Source organism: Octopus bimaculoides, chromosome 20, assembly GCF_046866305.1.
Source record: "Octopus bimaculoides isolate indiv1 chromosome 20, ASM4686630v1, whole genome shotgun sequence".
NCBI classification, from domain to species: domain Eukaryota; kingdom Metazoa; phylum Mollusca; class Cephalopoda; order Octopoda; family Octopodidae; genus Octopus; species Octopus bimaculoides.
Window position 1 is genome coordinate 42605636 of NC_142947.1, and position 15129 is coordinate 42620764.

The 15129-nt window shown below is 40.1% G+C and overlaps 1 protein-coding gene across 1 annotated transcript in view; it reads right to left on the reverse strand.

The window, feature by feature from the left end:
* Positions 1-5484, reverse strand: part of LOC106875576 (platelet-activating factor acetylhydrolase IB subunit alpha1) — a 38465-nt gene extending 32981 nt beyond the window's left edge. Inside the window, exon 1 of the mRNA XM_014923785.3 lies at positions 5026-5484. Within this exon, the coding sequence (XP_014779271.1) occupies positions 5026-5109 (84 nt within the window). The 5' untranslated portion in view covers positions 5110-5484. The remainder of the gene's footprint in view (positions 1-5025) is intronic.
* Between the last annotated feature and the right edge of the window lie 9645 nt (positions 5485-15129).

The window sequence follows — 15129 nt, forward strand, 5'->3', positions numbered from 1 at the left end:
AAGTTATTGAACCATTCAATCAGTTATTAGGCAAGCATATCTCTATATTGTATATATTTGAATGAAATTGTACTTGGCTATGATAATCTTAATTTTTAAGAAAATGCTGCAAACTTTTGGCTACGACTGTGTGTCTGTGTGTATAGGTGCATGGCTCAGTGGCTAAAGCAACAGGATCACAATCATGAGGTACAGAGTTTGATTCTTGGACTGGGCTGTGTTCTTGAGCAAGGCACTTTATTTCATGTAACTCCAGTTCATTCAGCTGTAGAAAAATGTTGCGACGTCACTGTGTAATGTAAGTGTGCATAATTGAAAGAATGTAAGTACCTTGAGAGAAAAGTTAGACCTAAGAAACATCAATTGTGGTGTGCAAGAGAGATGATTGCACTGGTATGGACATGTGGCAAGAATGGATGAGGATAGCTGTGTGAAAAAGTGCCACACCCTAGCAGTTGAAGGAACCTGTGGAAGAGGCAAACCCAAGAAGACCTGGGATGAGGTGGCGAAGCACGGCCTTCGAACTTTAGGGATCACTGAAACAATGACCAGTGACCAGGACCTTTGGAAATATGCAGTACGTGAGAAGACCTGGCAAGGCAAGTGAGAGCATAATCTATGATCTCTGCCAGAAGTGTAACCAGCTCACTAATCCATATCTTTACTTCATTGGACACTAAAAACCCTGCTTGCGAAGACCTGTTGAGGCAAGTGAATTTGGAATTTGAAATCTGAAATCGAAATCGAACCGAATTCGATGACTGGCACCCATGCCAACCTCTCCTTCATTGGACACTAAACTCTGCTTGCGATGACCTGTTGGGGCAAGTGAAATCGTAATTGAACCATACTCAATGACTGGCACCACGCCAGTGGAGCACTAACAGCACTGTCGTGTGTGTTCATTGCTAGAGTAGCTGTCTGGCTTCTGTGCTAGTGGCCCATAAATAGCACCATTTGAACGTAATCGTTACCAGCGTTACCTTCTAGCACTCATGCTGGTGGCATGTTAGAAAATCATTCGAGCAAGGTTGTTGTCAGTACCGCTGGACTGGCTCCCGTGCAAGTGGCACGTAAAGAACACCCTTTTGAGCGTGGCCGTTGCCAGTACTATGTGACTGGCCCTCGTGCCGGTGGCATGTAAAAGCACCCACTACACTCTCGGAGTGGTTGGCATTAGGAAGGGCATCCAGCTGTAGAAACTCTGCCAGATCAGATTGGAGCCTGGTGCAGCCTTCTGGCTTGCCAGTCCTCAGTCAAATCGTCCAACCCATGCTAGCATGGAAAGTGGACATTAAACGAAGAAAAAAAAAATCATCATTTAATGTCTGCTTACCATACTGGCATGGGTTGGATTGTTTGACTGAAGACTGGCAAGCCAGGAGGCTGCACCAGGCTCCAATCTGATCTGGCAAGGTTTCTACAGCTGGATGCCCTTCCTAATGCCAACCACTCCTAAAGTGAAATGGGTGCTTTTTATGTGCCACTGGCATGGGAGCCAGTCGGGTGGCACTGGCAACAACCATGTTCAAATGGTGCTTTTTACATGCCACTAGCACAGATGCTAGTCAGGTAGTACCAGCATCGGCCATGACAACAATTTCACTTGACTCATGAGGTCTTCTCAAGCACAAAATATTGACCAATGATTGAATGGGCCGGTTATGCGACAGTGGTATAGGCCATGGCTACGAGCATGTGTGTGTGTGTATATGTGTGTACACACATGACATGCTTCCTTCAGTTTCTGTCCCCTAAATCCACTTTGGTCAGTTTGGGCATAAAAATAGAAGATACTCGCTCAAGGTGCTACACAGTGGGACTGAACCTGAAACCACTTGATTGGGAAGCAAACTTAACCACACAGCTATGCCAGCACCTATTAATAATGACAAAATTACTGTATGCAATTCTTCATTATTTTGGAAAAAATTAACTGAAGCAGAGAATTTCAACAGAAATTTGGTAACAAAGGGGTTGAAATATTGTGCAAAAGACTGCACAGCAGCTGACTTGGCTGTAGCAAATGCAGGACCAAAGCCAGAGTCATTTACATGTAAGGCCACCACTAATGTACAACCACTGGGATCGCTGTAATCGAGTTAATCCTGTCCCCCAAATTTAAGGCCTTGTGCTTCCAGTAGAAAATATTATTATTAAGGCAGAAAGCTGGCAGAATCATTAGCACGCCAGGCAAAATGCTTAGTGGTATTTCATTCATTCTTACATTCTGAGTTCAAATTCCACCAAGGTTAATTTTGCCTTTCATCCTTTCAGGGTCAATGAATTAAGTACCTGTTATGCACTGAAATCAATGTAATTGACTAGCTCCCTCCCCCAAAGTTTCAGGCCTTGTGCCTAGAGTAGAAAGCATTGTAACCTGGCAGAATTGTTAGCATACTGGACAAAATGCTTAGCAGTATTTCACCTGTTGCTATGTTCTGAGTTCAAATTCTGCGTTGGGCGACTTTGCCTTTCTTCCTTTCGGGCTCAATAAATTAAGTGCCAATGAAACCCTGGGGTCGATGTATTCAACTAATCCCCTCCACCCAAATTTCAGGCCTTGTGCCTATAGTAGAAAGGATTATTATTATAATTCTGCTGTAGTTCACCCTGTCTGTACTTCTCTCCACAACTTTCTCACCAACCCATATTTATAATCAATCACCTTTCCACCCTTGTTCCCCATTTACTAGATTCCGTCTCACCCCTTCCCTCCACCCCAAACTCTAACCATCCCTCACACTCCCCATACACTCCTGCAACCTCTACCCTCTGCACTTCCCAATCTTCTGAGCCCATTCTCTTCTCAGCCCCTTGTACCTAGAGGGTACTACACTCTGACATCTTGTCACCATTTTCATCTCTTTCTCTCCACCCTGATGACTCTCACCCAGATCTTTTATATTGTGAGATAACCATCATAGGATCAAGTGGCTGTGTGGTAAGTAGCTTGCTTACCAACCACATGGTTCCGGGTTCAGTCCCACTGTGTGGCACCTTGGGCAAGTGTCTTCTACTATAGCCTCTGGCCGACCAAGGCCTTGTGAATGGATTTGATAGACGAAAACTGAAAGAAGCCCGTCGTATATATGTATATATGTGTGTATGTTTGTGTGTCTGTGTTTGTCCCCCAACATTGTTTGACAACCGATGCTGGTGTGTTTACGTCCCCGTAACTTAGCGGTTCGGCAAAAACGACCGATAGAATAAGTACTAGGCTTACAAAGAATAAGTCCTGGGGTCAATTTGCTCGACTAAAGGCGGTGCTACAGCATGGCCGCAGTCAAATGACTGAAACTAGTAAAAGAACATATTTCCTCCATATTAAGAAACCTATTTCTATCCCCTTCTTTCATACTTCAACATCCCCCTCTCATCTCGCATACAACTGCCTCCTTCGCCACTACACCCCCTCTCGCTGACCAGGGTTTTTAGTTTAGTGAGTAACATGGCAACTCCACCAGTGCTGGTGCACTAAAAGGGGGTGGAAATAAAACAATAGATACTGAAAACTGGTTTCTATGATTGGATACTCTTCAAAGGCCATCCAGTCATGCCAAAAAAAAAAAAAAAAAATGAACAGTAGACATTGCTGCATAATGCAGACCTATGACTCAGATCTTTTGAGCCGTCCAACGCATGCCAGCATGGAAAATGGTCGTTAAATTAGGAAGATACCCACACACGATTATGCATGCATAAAATTAGACACCAATATAAAATTAGACACACACACATATATAAGCATCGTTACATATGTATATAGAAAAAAATGTACGTGTATGTATATATATATATATATATATATATATATATATATATATATATAGACAAACGCATGTTTATAAACGTTTCTAAATGTGTGTGTGTGTATATATTATATATATATATATATATATATATATATATATATATATATATACACGTATTTATTTACATATACCTATATTAATCTTTTATTGATGAGAGAAGATATACTGAAATTGGACATCTGACCTGAGGACCCCACCCGTTAATGAAAGTCAAAATATCGGGTGCTGACGCTAAACTATGCCGACAGATAAAGTCAAACCCCAGTGTGGCTCATGGTAGGATTTGAACTCAGAATGCAAAGAGCCGGAACAAAACAGTAAGACTTCCGATATGATATTCTTAAATTACTGCCAATCCTACGTACTAGGTTGGTATATATTTAATCGACACACACACATTTTATATATATAACACGTTTGCTCTATCTTCAATTATAATAAAAAAAAAAAAAAATTTACATTAAACAGAAGGATTGCTCAATACTTTCAAAAGAGAACATATTTATGTTGCTTTTACAAGAATAGCTTGGATAGTGACTTCGAAGTTTCAACCTGCTTAGCCTTGTAAACGAATCACACACACACACACACACATATATATATATATATATATATATATATATAAACACGTACACACAGAGGTTGAAGTCCGTGAAGCTAATACGTAAACCCTATTGTTTAGTCCCAATCAGACTTAAGTAAAAGATGTTCCTGCCATGACCGTCTCGCCTTTTTGTTGTTTCCATGACTACATTGTCTTGCGACTCATCTCTTTATTTATCAAAAACGGATAGTAGAGAGTGAGTTTACATGAATTTAACTGCTATATTTAGCATACAGTGCAATCATATAGTAGTCCCCTCGTTAGTATATGCCCCACCCACATTAAAGACATCGTTGTAATTTAGCCCCCGATCGGCCAAGAACAGGCAACTTCTCGTCAAACGCATTCTAACCGTGGCCATCCTGTTTCTTTTCCTGGTTTATATATATCTACCGAATCTCCAAAATTATATGGGTGTGATTTGAGGGGGATTTGGCTATTATTTCTAGCATGTTGAACGGCTCCATGGCGGATCCCTGGATGGTATATTTGTTAAACATATTACAGCTGAATTAATATTTAATAAGACACTTCGTAGTCTGTCTCGTTAGACCATACACATACCCATATATATATTAGAAAAAGAGGGAGGGGGAAATTACTTACGACATTAATCCACCGTCTGTCGCCTTGTACATCGACAACTGGTAAAGGTTCACAAGCAGACACTGTTGAATTTGAGGCGCTCATCTTTTCCAGTCAGTCACGACCATATACGTAATATATATGTTACTATATAATATACTTTTTCCTCTTAGGACAAAATCACCACCTCCTCCACCAACAACAAAGCTGGGGTTTTTTTTTGTAAAAAAAATATTTTAAATTCTATATATACATTGATATACAGTAACACATATCCTACAAGTGCATACTCATATATCTATAGATATATAGTTATATATACATGTATACAAATATATATTATCTGGTGATATGTTTGTATGTATCCAATGTTGTAGACAACAAGTATCCGTGGCTATTTTTTTCTTCACAGGTAGGTTTGCCGGTAACAAGCAAGCAAACGTTAAAAGCCTACTTTTAACGGTATAAGCGACACCCTCTAATACAAGCAGCACCTAACATACCGGAAGTCAATTATAACATAATTTAAATCCAGTCAGTACGCTACAGCAAGCTACTCAGAGTTATCTCCCATAAAAGTTGCTGCAATGCAAACTCGATTATGAATTGCGTTAGCTTGTCAGCATAGTTAGACAGAAAAATACGACAGTTTAGATGTCAAACTGAGAAAATGTCACTTCAAAAATCGAAGTCTTTTCCACAGAGGTGGGTGCGAAATCTCCTGAAATGGCTCTAAATTTCTGGAAGAGAACCAAAGCTTTGGAGACAATAACAGAAAGCAGTTGAGAAAAGTTCAAGGAAGAATGGGACTGAAATTCAAAAGGTATAATTTACCCTACAGTTATCTGGCGTCTTAGGCTGAACTGTTTACGACGCCCGAGGTACCTTGGCCCTGGGGTACCTCAACCACCCAGGAGGATTGCAATGCAAACAATAGCATAAAATGTGACAGCAGAGGGGTACCTAAGAGTCATGATCTGGAAGCAGCCCAGGGCCAAAACACTTGCATATGGAGGAGACCTAATCTGAAGATCTTCTGCTCTCTCTAGAGTTTCTTACTACAAGGGTTATTAGAAATTGTGTTGGCATGAAATGTGACTTTGTGAGTTCAAATTCTGGTGTGGTCAGTTTTACCTCTCACCTTTCTAGGGTAGATAAAATTAAGGGTCTGTTAAGCACAGGGCTCAGTGGCATTGGCTAATATGCTCTTCTTAAAAGGTAGGCTTCAAAGTGTTGGGCAAAATGCCTTTGTTTGGTTTTTCTCGTTCTGGGTTCAACTCCAACTGAGGGTGACTTTACATTTCATCCATTTCAGGGTCATTAAAATAAGGAACAGTCAGGTACTGGGGTTGATATAATTGACCAAATATTATCATCATCATCATCATCATTATTCGTATTAAGGTGGCGAGCTGGCAGAATCGTTAGCATGCCGGGCAAAACGCTTTGCGGTATTTTTTCTGTCTTCATATTCTGAGTTTAAATTCCGCCGAGGTTGACTTTGCCTTTCATCCTTTTGAGATCGATTAGATAAGTACCAGTTACACACCGAGGTTGATGTAATCGTCTTAATCCCTTCCCCCAAATTTGAGGCTTTGTGCTTCCAGGAGAAAGGATTATTATTATTATTATTATTATTATTATTATTATTATTATTATTATTCATATTAAGGTGGTGAGCTGGCAGAATTGTTAGTGCACCAAATGAAATGTTTAGCAGCATTTCACCAGTCGCTACATTCTGAGTTCAAATCTCGCCAAGGTCGACTTTACTTTTCATTCTTTTGGGGGTTGATAAATTAAGTACCAGTGAGACACTGGGGTTGATGTTATCAACTAGTCCCCTCCCCTAAATTTCAGGCCTTGTGCCTATTGTGGAAAGGATTGTTATTATTATTATCATGGCAAGAAACGTTAGCAATTCGGGTGAAATGCCTGGTGGTATTTTATCCACCTTGATGTTCTGAGTTCAAATTCTACTGAGGTCGACTTTGCCTTTCATCCTTTCCCTCTATAAACGGAATATCGGATGAATACTAGGGGTCAATATAATTGACTATCCCCCTCACCCAAAATGTCTGGCCTTGTGCTTATAGTAGAAAAAGATTATTATTATTATTATTAGCAAGATCTATGAATATTTCATGGGATTAATGGTAAACTTGTTGGGTTATTTCTGAACACTTTATCCAGAAAATCTGAAAGCATAGCCTATGTTGTAACCTGGGCTGTGGGATCGGAGTTGGAGCTGGAAACAATAAAGGGTTGTTGGTGTTAGGAAGGGCACCCAATCTAAATAATGGAGCATGGTGTAGTCTTCTGCTTTACCAGTCCATGTCAAACCGTCCAACCTATGTCAGTATGGAAAATGGACGTTAAATGATGATGATGATGATGATGATATATCTGTATGTCAAATCCTCTGTGTTAACATGGGCCTTGTAGCAAAAAAGTAAACTTCATATAATCAAGATACCTTCGGTTTGAAGAGTAGCCTGCGTTATGCACCTCTCTTGGATATTTACCACTTCTGAGGTTCCGCTTGCTATGAAACATATGTAGCCTGGATTTTATTTGTTCCATTCCTCAACTCTTGGATTTTTATTCACATACCTGACAATCTTGGATGCCAGCTGTGAAATATAAAATAATTATTTTCAAATTATTGTACTTCGATATGGGAAAATATTCACAAGCTTCTGCACCAGTAAATCCACTATTGTTCTTAAAAGTTGGGTTTTTTTAAAAATATTTTCTATGGATTGCTTGAAGTTCACTTTCTTCTTACATTGCTCACCACATCTGATGCTTCTTGTATCCAACTTTTCTCTCAGGGCACTTATACTTTGTCATGTATGCATACTGACATTACACATCCACTTCAAGCCTACACATGTCCTGAGCAGTCACAACACATATTTCATTGCCATGTAGCATGGCTGTTCACACACAGGCATCATATAGTCTACCTTTCACTCTGAGTGAGAGGCCCTTTTTCACCAGCAGAGGTAGAAGCTCTCTGAACTTTGCCCAGGCTATTCTGATTCTAGCAGCTACACTCTCAGAACATCCACTCCCACTACTAACTTGGGCACCTTGGTAATAGAAGCTATCAACTACTTCTAGTTTTTCCCCCTGGCATGTGATGGAATCTCTTTTCTGTACATCTTTGGTGTTTATTGTGCCTGTGCATCTGCCACACACAAAAATTATCTTCCCAGTTAACCTTCCTTTGATATTGCTGCACCTCTTATGTGTCCATAGCTTACACCAGGTACATCTTATGGAGTTTCTACCTACACCTTTTCTACAGATTGAGCAGGGCCATCTACCTGAAGATGTGATTTGTCTGCCTTCCTACTTACTAAGGCTTTAGTTTTTGCTAGATTGACTTTAAGACTCTTCGATTCTAGACCTTGCTTCCACACCTGAAACTTCTTCTCTAGTTCTGATAGTGACTCAGCTATTAGAGCAAGGTCATCAGCACAAAGGAGCTATGAGGGGCAGCCTATCTTGAATTCCTCTGTTATTGCCTGGAGGACTATGATGAACAAGGGCACTGGAGGAGGCAATCTTGTGTCCCTCTCTCTCTCTTTGGCCAGGTAACCTTGTACCTCCTCTATAGCAAGACACCTGTTTCTGCCTTTCATCATCTGACACAAGATTGCCTCCTCCAGTACCCTTATCTCTCAAAAGATTTTTGTCTTGCAAGTTACTTGGTGATCCTGTCAGCACAGGTGCCACTTAAAAAGCATCCAGTTCACATATTAAGTGGTTGGTGTTTGCAAGGGCATCCAGCTGTAAAAAAAAAACCTTGCCAAAACTGACCTCGCCTGTGCTTGTGCCACGTAAAAAGCACTAAGTCCACTCTGCTGGGTGGTTCGTGTTACTGGACATTCCGGAAAGGAAAGAAAAGAAAGAGGATTTCATGTTTCAAGCAGAGCTCTTCATCAGAAATATAGCAAAAGTCCAAAGAAATGAAGACGGAGAAAGAAAACTGCCAACGATACGCACGCGGTCATATATTGAATATATATATATATATATTCAATATATATATATATATATTTATATATATATATATATATATATATATGTATATATATATATTTATATATATATATATATATATATGTATATATATATATATATATATATATATATATATATATATATATATATATATATATATATATATATATATATACAGTCGTACATTGGTTTTTGATCACAAATAAATCCTGCTTTATATATAAATACATAGATATAGATATATATAAACCATGATTTATTCGTAAACTGAGGTACTGCTGTAGTAAATGAATATGAGGAAGACAGGAGATAAAAGTACGATTTATTCGTGATCAGAGGCAGTCGAAAACCGAGGTACTTCTGTATATATATACACACACACACATATGATGATGATGGCTGTCCACTTGTGGCCAAGGAAGACCGTTGCTGACCTTCAGGAAAATTGTGAGTTCTAGGACTAACTTATATTTTGCATTTGCAGCTCCATTGGTGGCTAATGAGACCTGCTCTTGACAAGCAAACACAACTGCAAACATTGCAGACCAAGCTTTCCCCATTCACTACACCAGCCGTGCACTTTCAAGCAGCACGCTTAAGTTCTTCATGCTGAATATGTACTCTCTCAAAAGTGTCGACTCCCTCCTTAACCTGCTTCCTCCATCTGTGGTGATGACAGGCATTGTCCTCCCAGTCAGTCTCCTGCATATCATAGGCCTTTAATGAGGACTTGAGACAGTGCACACACACACACACACACACACACACACACACACACACACACACACACACACACACACACACACACACACACACACACACACACACACACACACACACACACACATATATATACACACACATATATATGCATAAACATATATACATATACATATATATGTATATAATAAATATAATAATAAATATTTTGGATTAATAGGTATAAGTCGATTAGTGTGTTTCAAAGATGAGAGCACTGGCATAGTTCAGGCTACCTGTTGTCGTCTGCAGTCAGGGTATACTTCTGTTGGATCTACTCCAGGAACGCTGCAGTATCAGTTAGGGTAATTATAGTAATTAAGTTATGAGAAGATGGATTTGGTATTCAACTTTATTCTGTACAACATTCATTTTGACCCATCCTGCTGTTGTCCTTTATGTGTAGGACTCAACATGTGTTGCATCGATTTTGCAGTCTTCTCATTACTTAATCAATATAACATATATGTTTTCTATAGCCCTAAGCTCCAGGCTCCGGGTTCCAGAATCCAGGTTCCAGGCTCTAGGCTCCTGGCTCCAGACTCTAGGCTCCGGGCTCCTGGCTCTAGACTCCAGACTCTAGGCTCCAAGTTCCAGGCTCTAGGCTCCAGGCTACAGACTCTAGGCTCCAAGTTCCAGGCTCCAGGCTCCAGGCGATTCGTTAGACAGAAACTGAAAACTAAAGGAAGTCCATTATGTATACATATACATATGTACGCATATACACACCTGTGTATATATATATATATATATATATATATATATATATATGCTTGTGTATCTATGAGTGTGTATGTTCATGTCTCCCTTTCTTGACATCTCTTCTTGATCATTTCTTTCCCTTTGGAACCTTTTGATACTAGTTTTACTCTAGTGGAACTTAACAGCCATTTGATGCTTTCATAATTCTATGTCATCATCATCATCATCATCATCATCATCATCATCGTTTAATGTCTGCTTTCCATGCTGGCATGGGTTGATTGGTTTGACTGAGGACTGGCAAGCCAGGTGGCTGCACTAGGCTCCAGTCTGATCTGGCAAGGTTTCTACAGCTCAATGCTCTTCCTAACGCCACCCACTCCGAGAGTGTAGTGGGTGCTTATTACATGCCACCAGCATGGGGGCCAGTTAGGGGGCGCTGGCATCGACCACGTTTGCATGGTGCTTTTTATGTGCCACCGGCACAGGGAGCCAGTTGGGTGGGACTAGCATCGACACATGCTCAAATGGTGCTATCATGTGCCACCAGCATGGGTGCCAGTCAGGCGGCACTGGCCATGACTACAATTTTGATTTACTTGCCTCTGTTATAATTTCATAATTATTATTGTGAATTATACATTCCAAGTTCAAATTCCACCAAGGTGGACTTTGCCTTTCATACTTTCAGGATCAATAAAATAAGTACCAGTAGAGTACTGGGGTAGGTGGAGGATGGGGGCGATGTAATTGACTATCCCCTCCCCAAAAATTTAGTAGAAAGGGTTATTAGGAATATTTGTCTTATTTATCTGCCACTCTCTTTCTCTCTTTCACTGTGTGTGTGTGTATGTATTTGTATATCTGTGTGTGTGTATATATATATATATACACACACATGCATATATGTGTATGTATATGTGTGTGCGTGTATATATATATATAAGTTTGTATACATATATGTATGTCTGTGTGTGTGTGTATTGCACACAGATACATAAACACACAGTTGCACATGCATACACACACATACATACATCTTACACGTTCTATTAAGCCAGCTTTGACTGTACATTATTATTAATAAGGTGGTGGTGGCAAAGAGGTCAGTGGGAGGAGGAGGATGTGACTGCAGTTACTGCAGTACACCACTTCACTCCTCTTCCCTCCCCCCTCTCACACACATAGTGTTACTAATACCACTGCCATCACTGCAACCACCACCACCATCAGTAAGCAGGTATAACAGCTGACACCATCAACTGACAGTCTATAATTTTCTCTCTTCAGACAAGTAAATTCCTTCTTGTTTGGTTTATAAATAGAAATCAATTGTTTCCTAGATTAGAGATATTGACAGCACCAGGGATTGAGTGCAACATATTTATGACTTGTTTCACAATCATTCGTTTTTCCTTTTTGTCAACTGGTTTGTTATCTACTTCATGTATAGGCAGGTGTGTGTGTGTATGTGTGCGTGTTAAGAAGAATGCTTTCCAGAATCATAGTATTTGGTTAAAATCCATGTGTATGGCACTTTGAAAGAATGCCTTCAGCTATGATGCCAGATTGACCAAAACCTAATGAGTGGATGTGGTAAGCAGAAACTGAAGGAAGCCCATTGTACATACACAGACATACATGCATGTACACATACATGAGTAAATAAATAAATATGTATATATGTGTGTGTATGCATGTATGCATGCATACATGTATGTATGTATGTGCATATGTATGTATGTATGTATGTGTGTATGTATATATATATATGAGAATATGACCAAAACCTGTGTGTACTCCATCCCATGCAGTTGTGGTAGTTTATACAAAAGCGAAACATGCTTCCCCTCAAAATAAGGGTAGAGGAATATCGCAAAGCTGTGACGAGGAGATATTGATAAATCGGGTATAGCTGATCATGTATGGAAAAATGGAGACCACCTCCCCCTGTGGGATGAAGTTAAAATAATAAACAGAGAACACCACTGGAAAATACGAAAGCTGAAAGAAGCAGCACATATGCTAGGACACAACAACCTCCTAAGCAGACCGGGTGCAGATATGAATAGCATATGGGAACCGGTATTAAGGAAGGATAAGAAAATATTTGATTTATAAGCCCTAAAATTCACTCCATAATTGCCCACGGGCATATGGCGTAGTGGTTAAGAGTGCGGGCTACTAACCCCAAGATTCCGAGTTTGATTTCAAGCAGTGACCTCAATAATAATAATAATAATAATAATAATAATGATAATAATAATAATGACTCTTTCACATGACTTTATTTCATTTTGAAAATGAACAAGCTGGTGTGTTTAGTTTAATGGCCTATCAATGTACATAATGAGTTTCTTTGCCCTAGGTATTGGGAAGACACTCGGCAAGAAATGGAAACAAAATTGGAAGGAGAAGAAAAGGTCATAATAGTGATAACAACAACCATAACAACAACAACGTTTTCTGTTTTTAGGCACAAGGCCTGAAATTTTGTGGCCAGGGATTTAGTCAATTACATCAACCCTAGTGTTCAGCTGGTACTTATTTCATCAACCCCAAAAGAAGGAAAAGCAAGGCTGACCCCAGAGGAATTTGAACTCAGAACATAAAGAGCCAAAAGAAGTACTGCTTAAGCATTTTATCCAGGTGTGCTGAACAATTCTCACCTCCAAATATTTCTCCAGGTGATCTGATACCCATTCCTTGTAATACCTGGGTGAAATTAATGTCATCAGGTTTAACAAAATAGTCTCCTCAAGACCAACAGCAGATCTGAACAGACACCTTCTGACAATCATTATCATCATCATTTAACGTCTGTTTTCCATGCTGGCAGCATGGGTTGGACAGTTTGACAGGGGTTAGCAAAGCCAGGGGCTGCACCAGATTCCAATCATCTGTTTTGGCATGGTTTCTAAGCTAGATGTCCTTCCCCATGGCAACCACTTTACAAAGTGCACTGGATGTTTTTTATGTGACCTCAACACAGGTGCTTTTTATGTGGCACCAGCACAGGTGTTCTTTACATGGCACCAGCACAAGTGCTTTTTATTCTGCAAGACAAAGACCTCTCTACTGTGAGAGGGAACTGAGATAAGTGGCTGCGAACCAGGTTAGATGTCAGAATAGAGTAGAAAGACAGAGATAGTTGCCTTACAATAGAGGAGATACTTGGCTACTTCAGGTGAGAAAGACGAGATAAAATTAGAAAAGGACAGAGTGACAGTCATAGTGAGAGTGAGAAAAAAAGATGGTCCAGTAATCCGTTCCCTCGGTCATCCTAGTTGCACCTTATAATTTGATCTAAAATAGTTAAAAAACAAACAAACACTATTTAGTATTTAAACATGACCTTGCCACAGTACAAAGCCTAACCTTTTGCAATACCTGATAGAACGACAGAAGCACTTATATCCACTTGTCCGCAATAATGGATTGTGAACAGATTGTTGATAATGATAATACGATGGCGTTTCAGTTGAGAGGAAGTCGATAACACTTTATCTTCTGTGTAATGGTGGTGGTGGCAGCAATGGAGGAGGTGGTAGCAGTGGTGGTGAGGTGACGTGTGTGTCTGAGTGTGTGTGTGGCTATGCATCCATCTGTATCAGGGAATTCTCGTCACATAAGCCATTTTTTACTAACTGCTATGAGTATGAGGTTTATACATACATACGTACATATATATATGATATACACACACCCACACACATTATACACACACAGGTTGCTGTACATATACATATACGAGGTGGTGTCAAAATATTCCTGGACTAGTTCTGTAGCATGCCAACAGATGGCAGCACACAATTGCATGCAGAGTGAGAGTTAGCAGTGACCTTCATATTGTATTCATTAAATAATAATAATAATAAACAAGTATGGACTTGACAGAGCAAATATTGGTACAACCACAAACCTGAAGGCATCGTCGAAAATAGAAATGCAAAGATCCTGTGGGATTTTATGATTCAGTGTGACCATTGTATATATATATACGATGGGCTTCTTTCAGTTTCCATCTACCAAATGCACTCAAAAGGCTTTGGTTAGTCCAAGGTGCCATGCAGTGCGACTGAACCCATGACATATATAAAGGAGGAGAGAAAGAGAGAGAGAGCAGCACGCACCCCTACACATACTATAATAACCAGGTACTTGACAAAATGAATGATTGTGAAGCAAGTCATAAATATGTTGCACTCAATCCCTGGTGCTGTCAATATCTCTAATCTAGGAAACAATTGATTTCTATTTATAAACCAAACAAGAAGGAATTTACTTGTCTGAAGAGAGAAAATTATAGACTGTCAGTTGATGGTGTCAGCTGTTATACCTGGTGTTATTGTTGGTGGTGCTGGTTCAATGGCTGTGGTGGTGGTGGTAATGGCGGCGGTGGTGATGGTGGTTGTGGTGGTGGTAGTGGCGGCGGTTGTGGTGGTGGTGTTGCAGGTGATGGTGGTGGTGGTGGTGGTGATGACGGTGGTGGTGGCAGTGGTATTGCAGGTGACGGTGTGATGGTGGTGGTGGTGGTGGTGGTTGTGTTGCAAGTGATGGTGATGGTGGTTGTGTTGCAGGTGATGGTTGTTAGTGGCGGTGGTGGTGATGTTGCAGATGATGGTGGTGGTG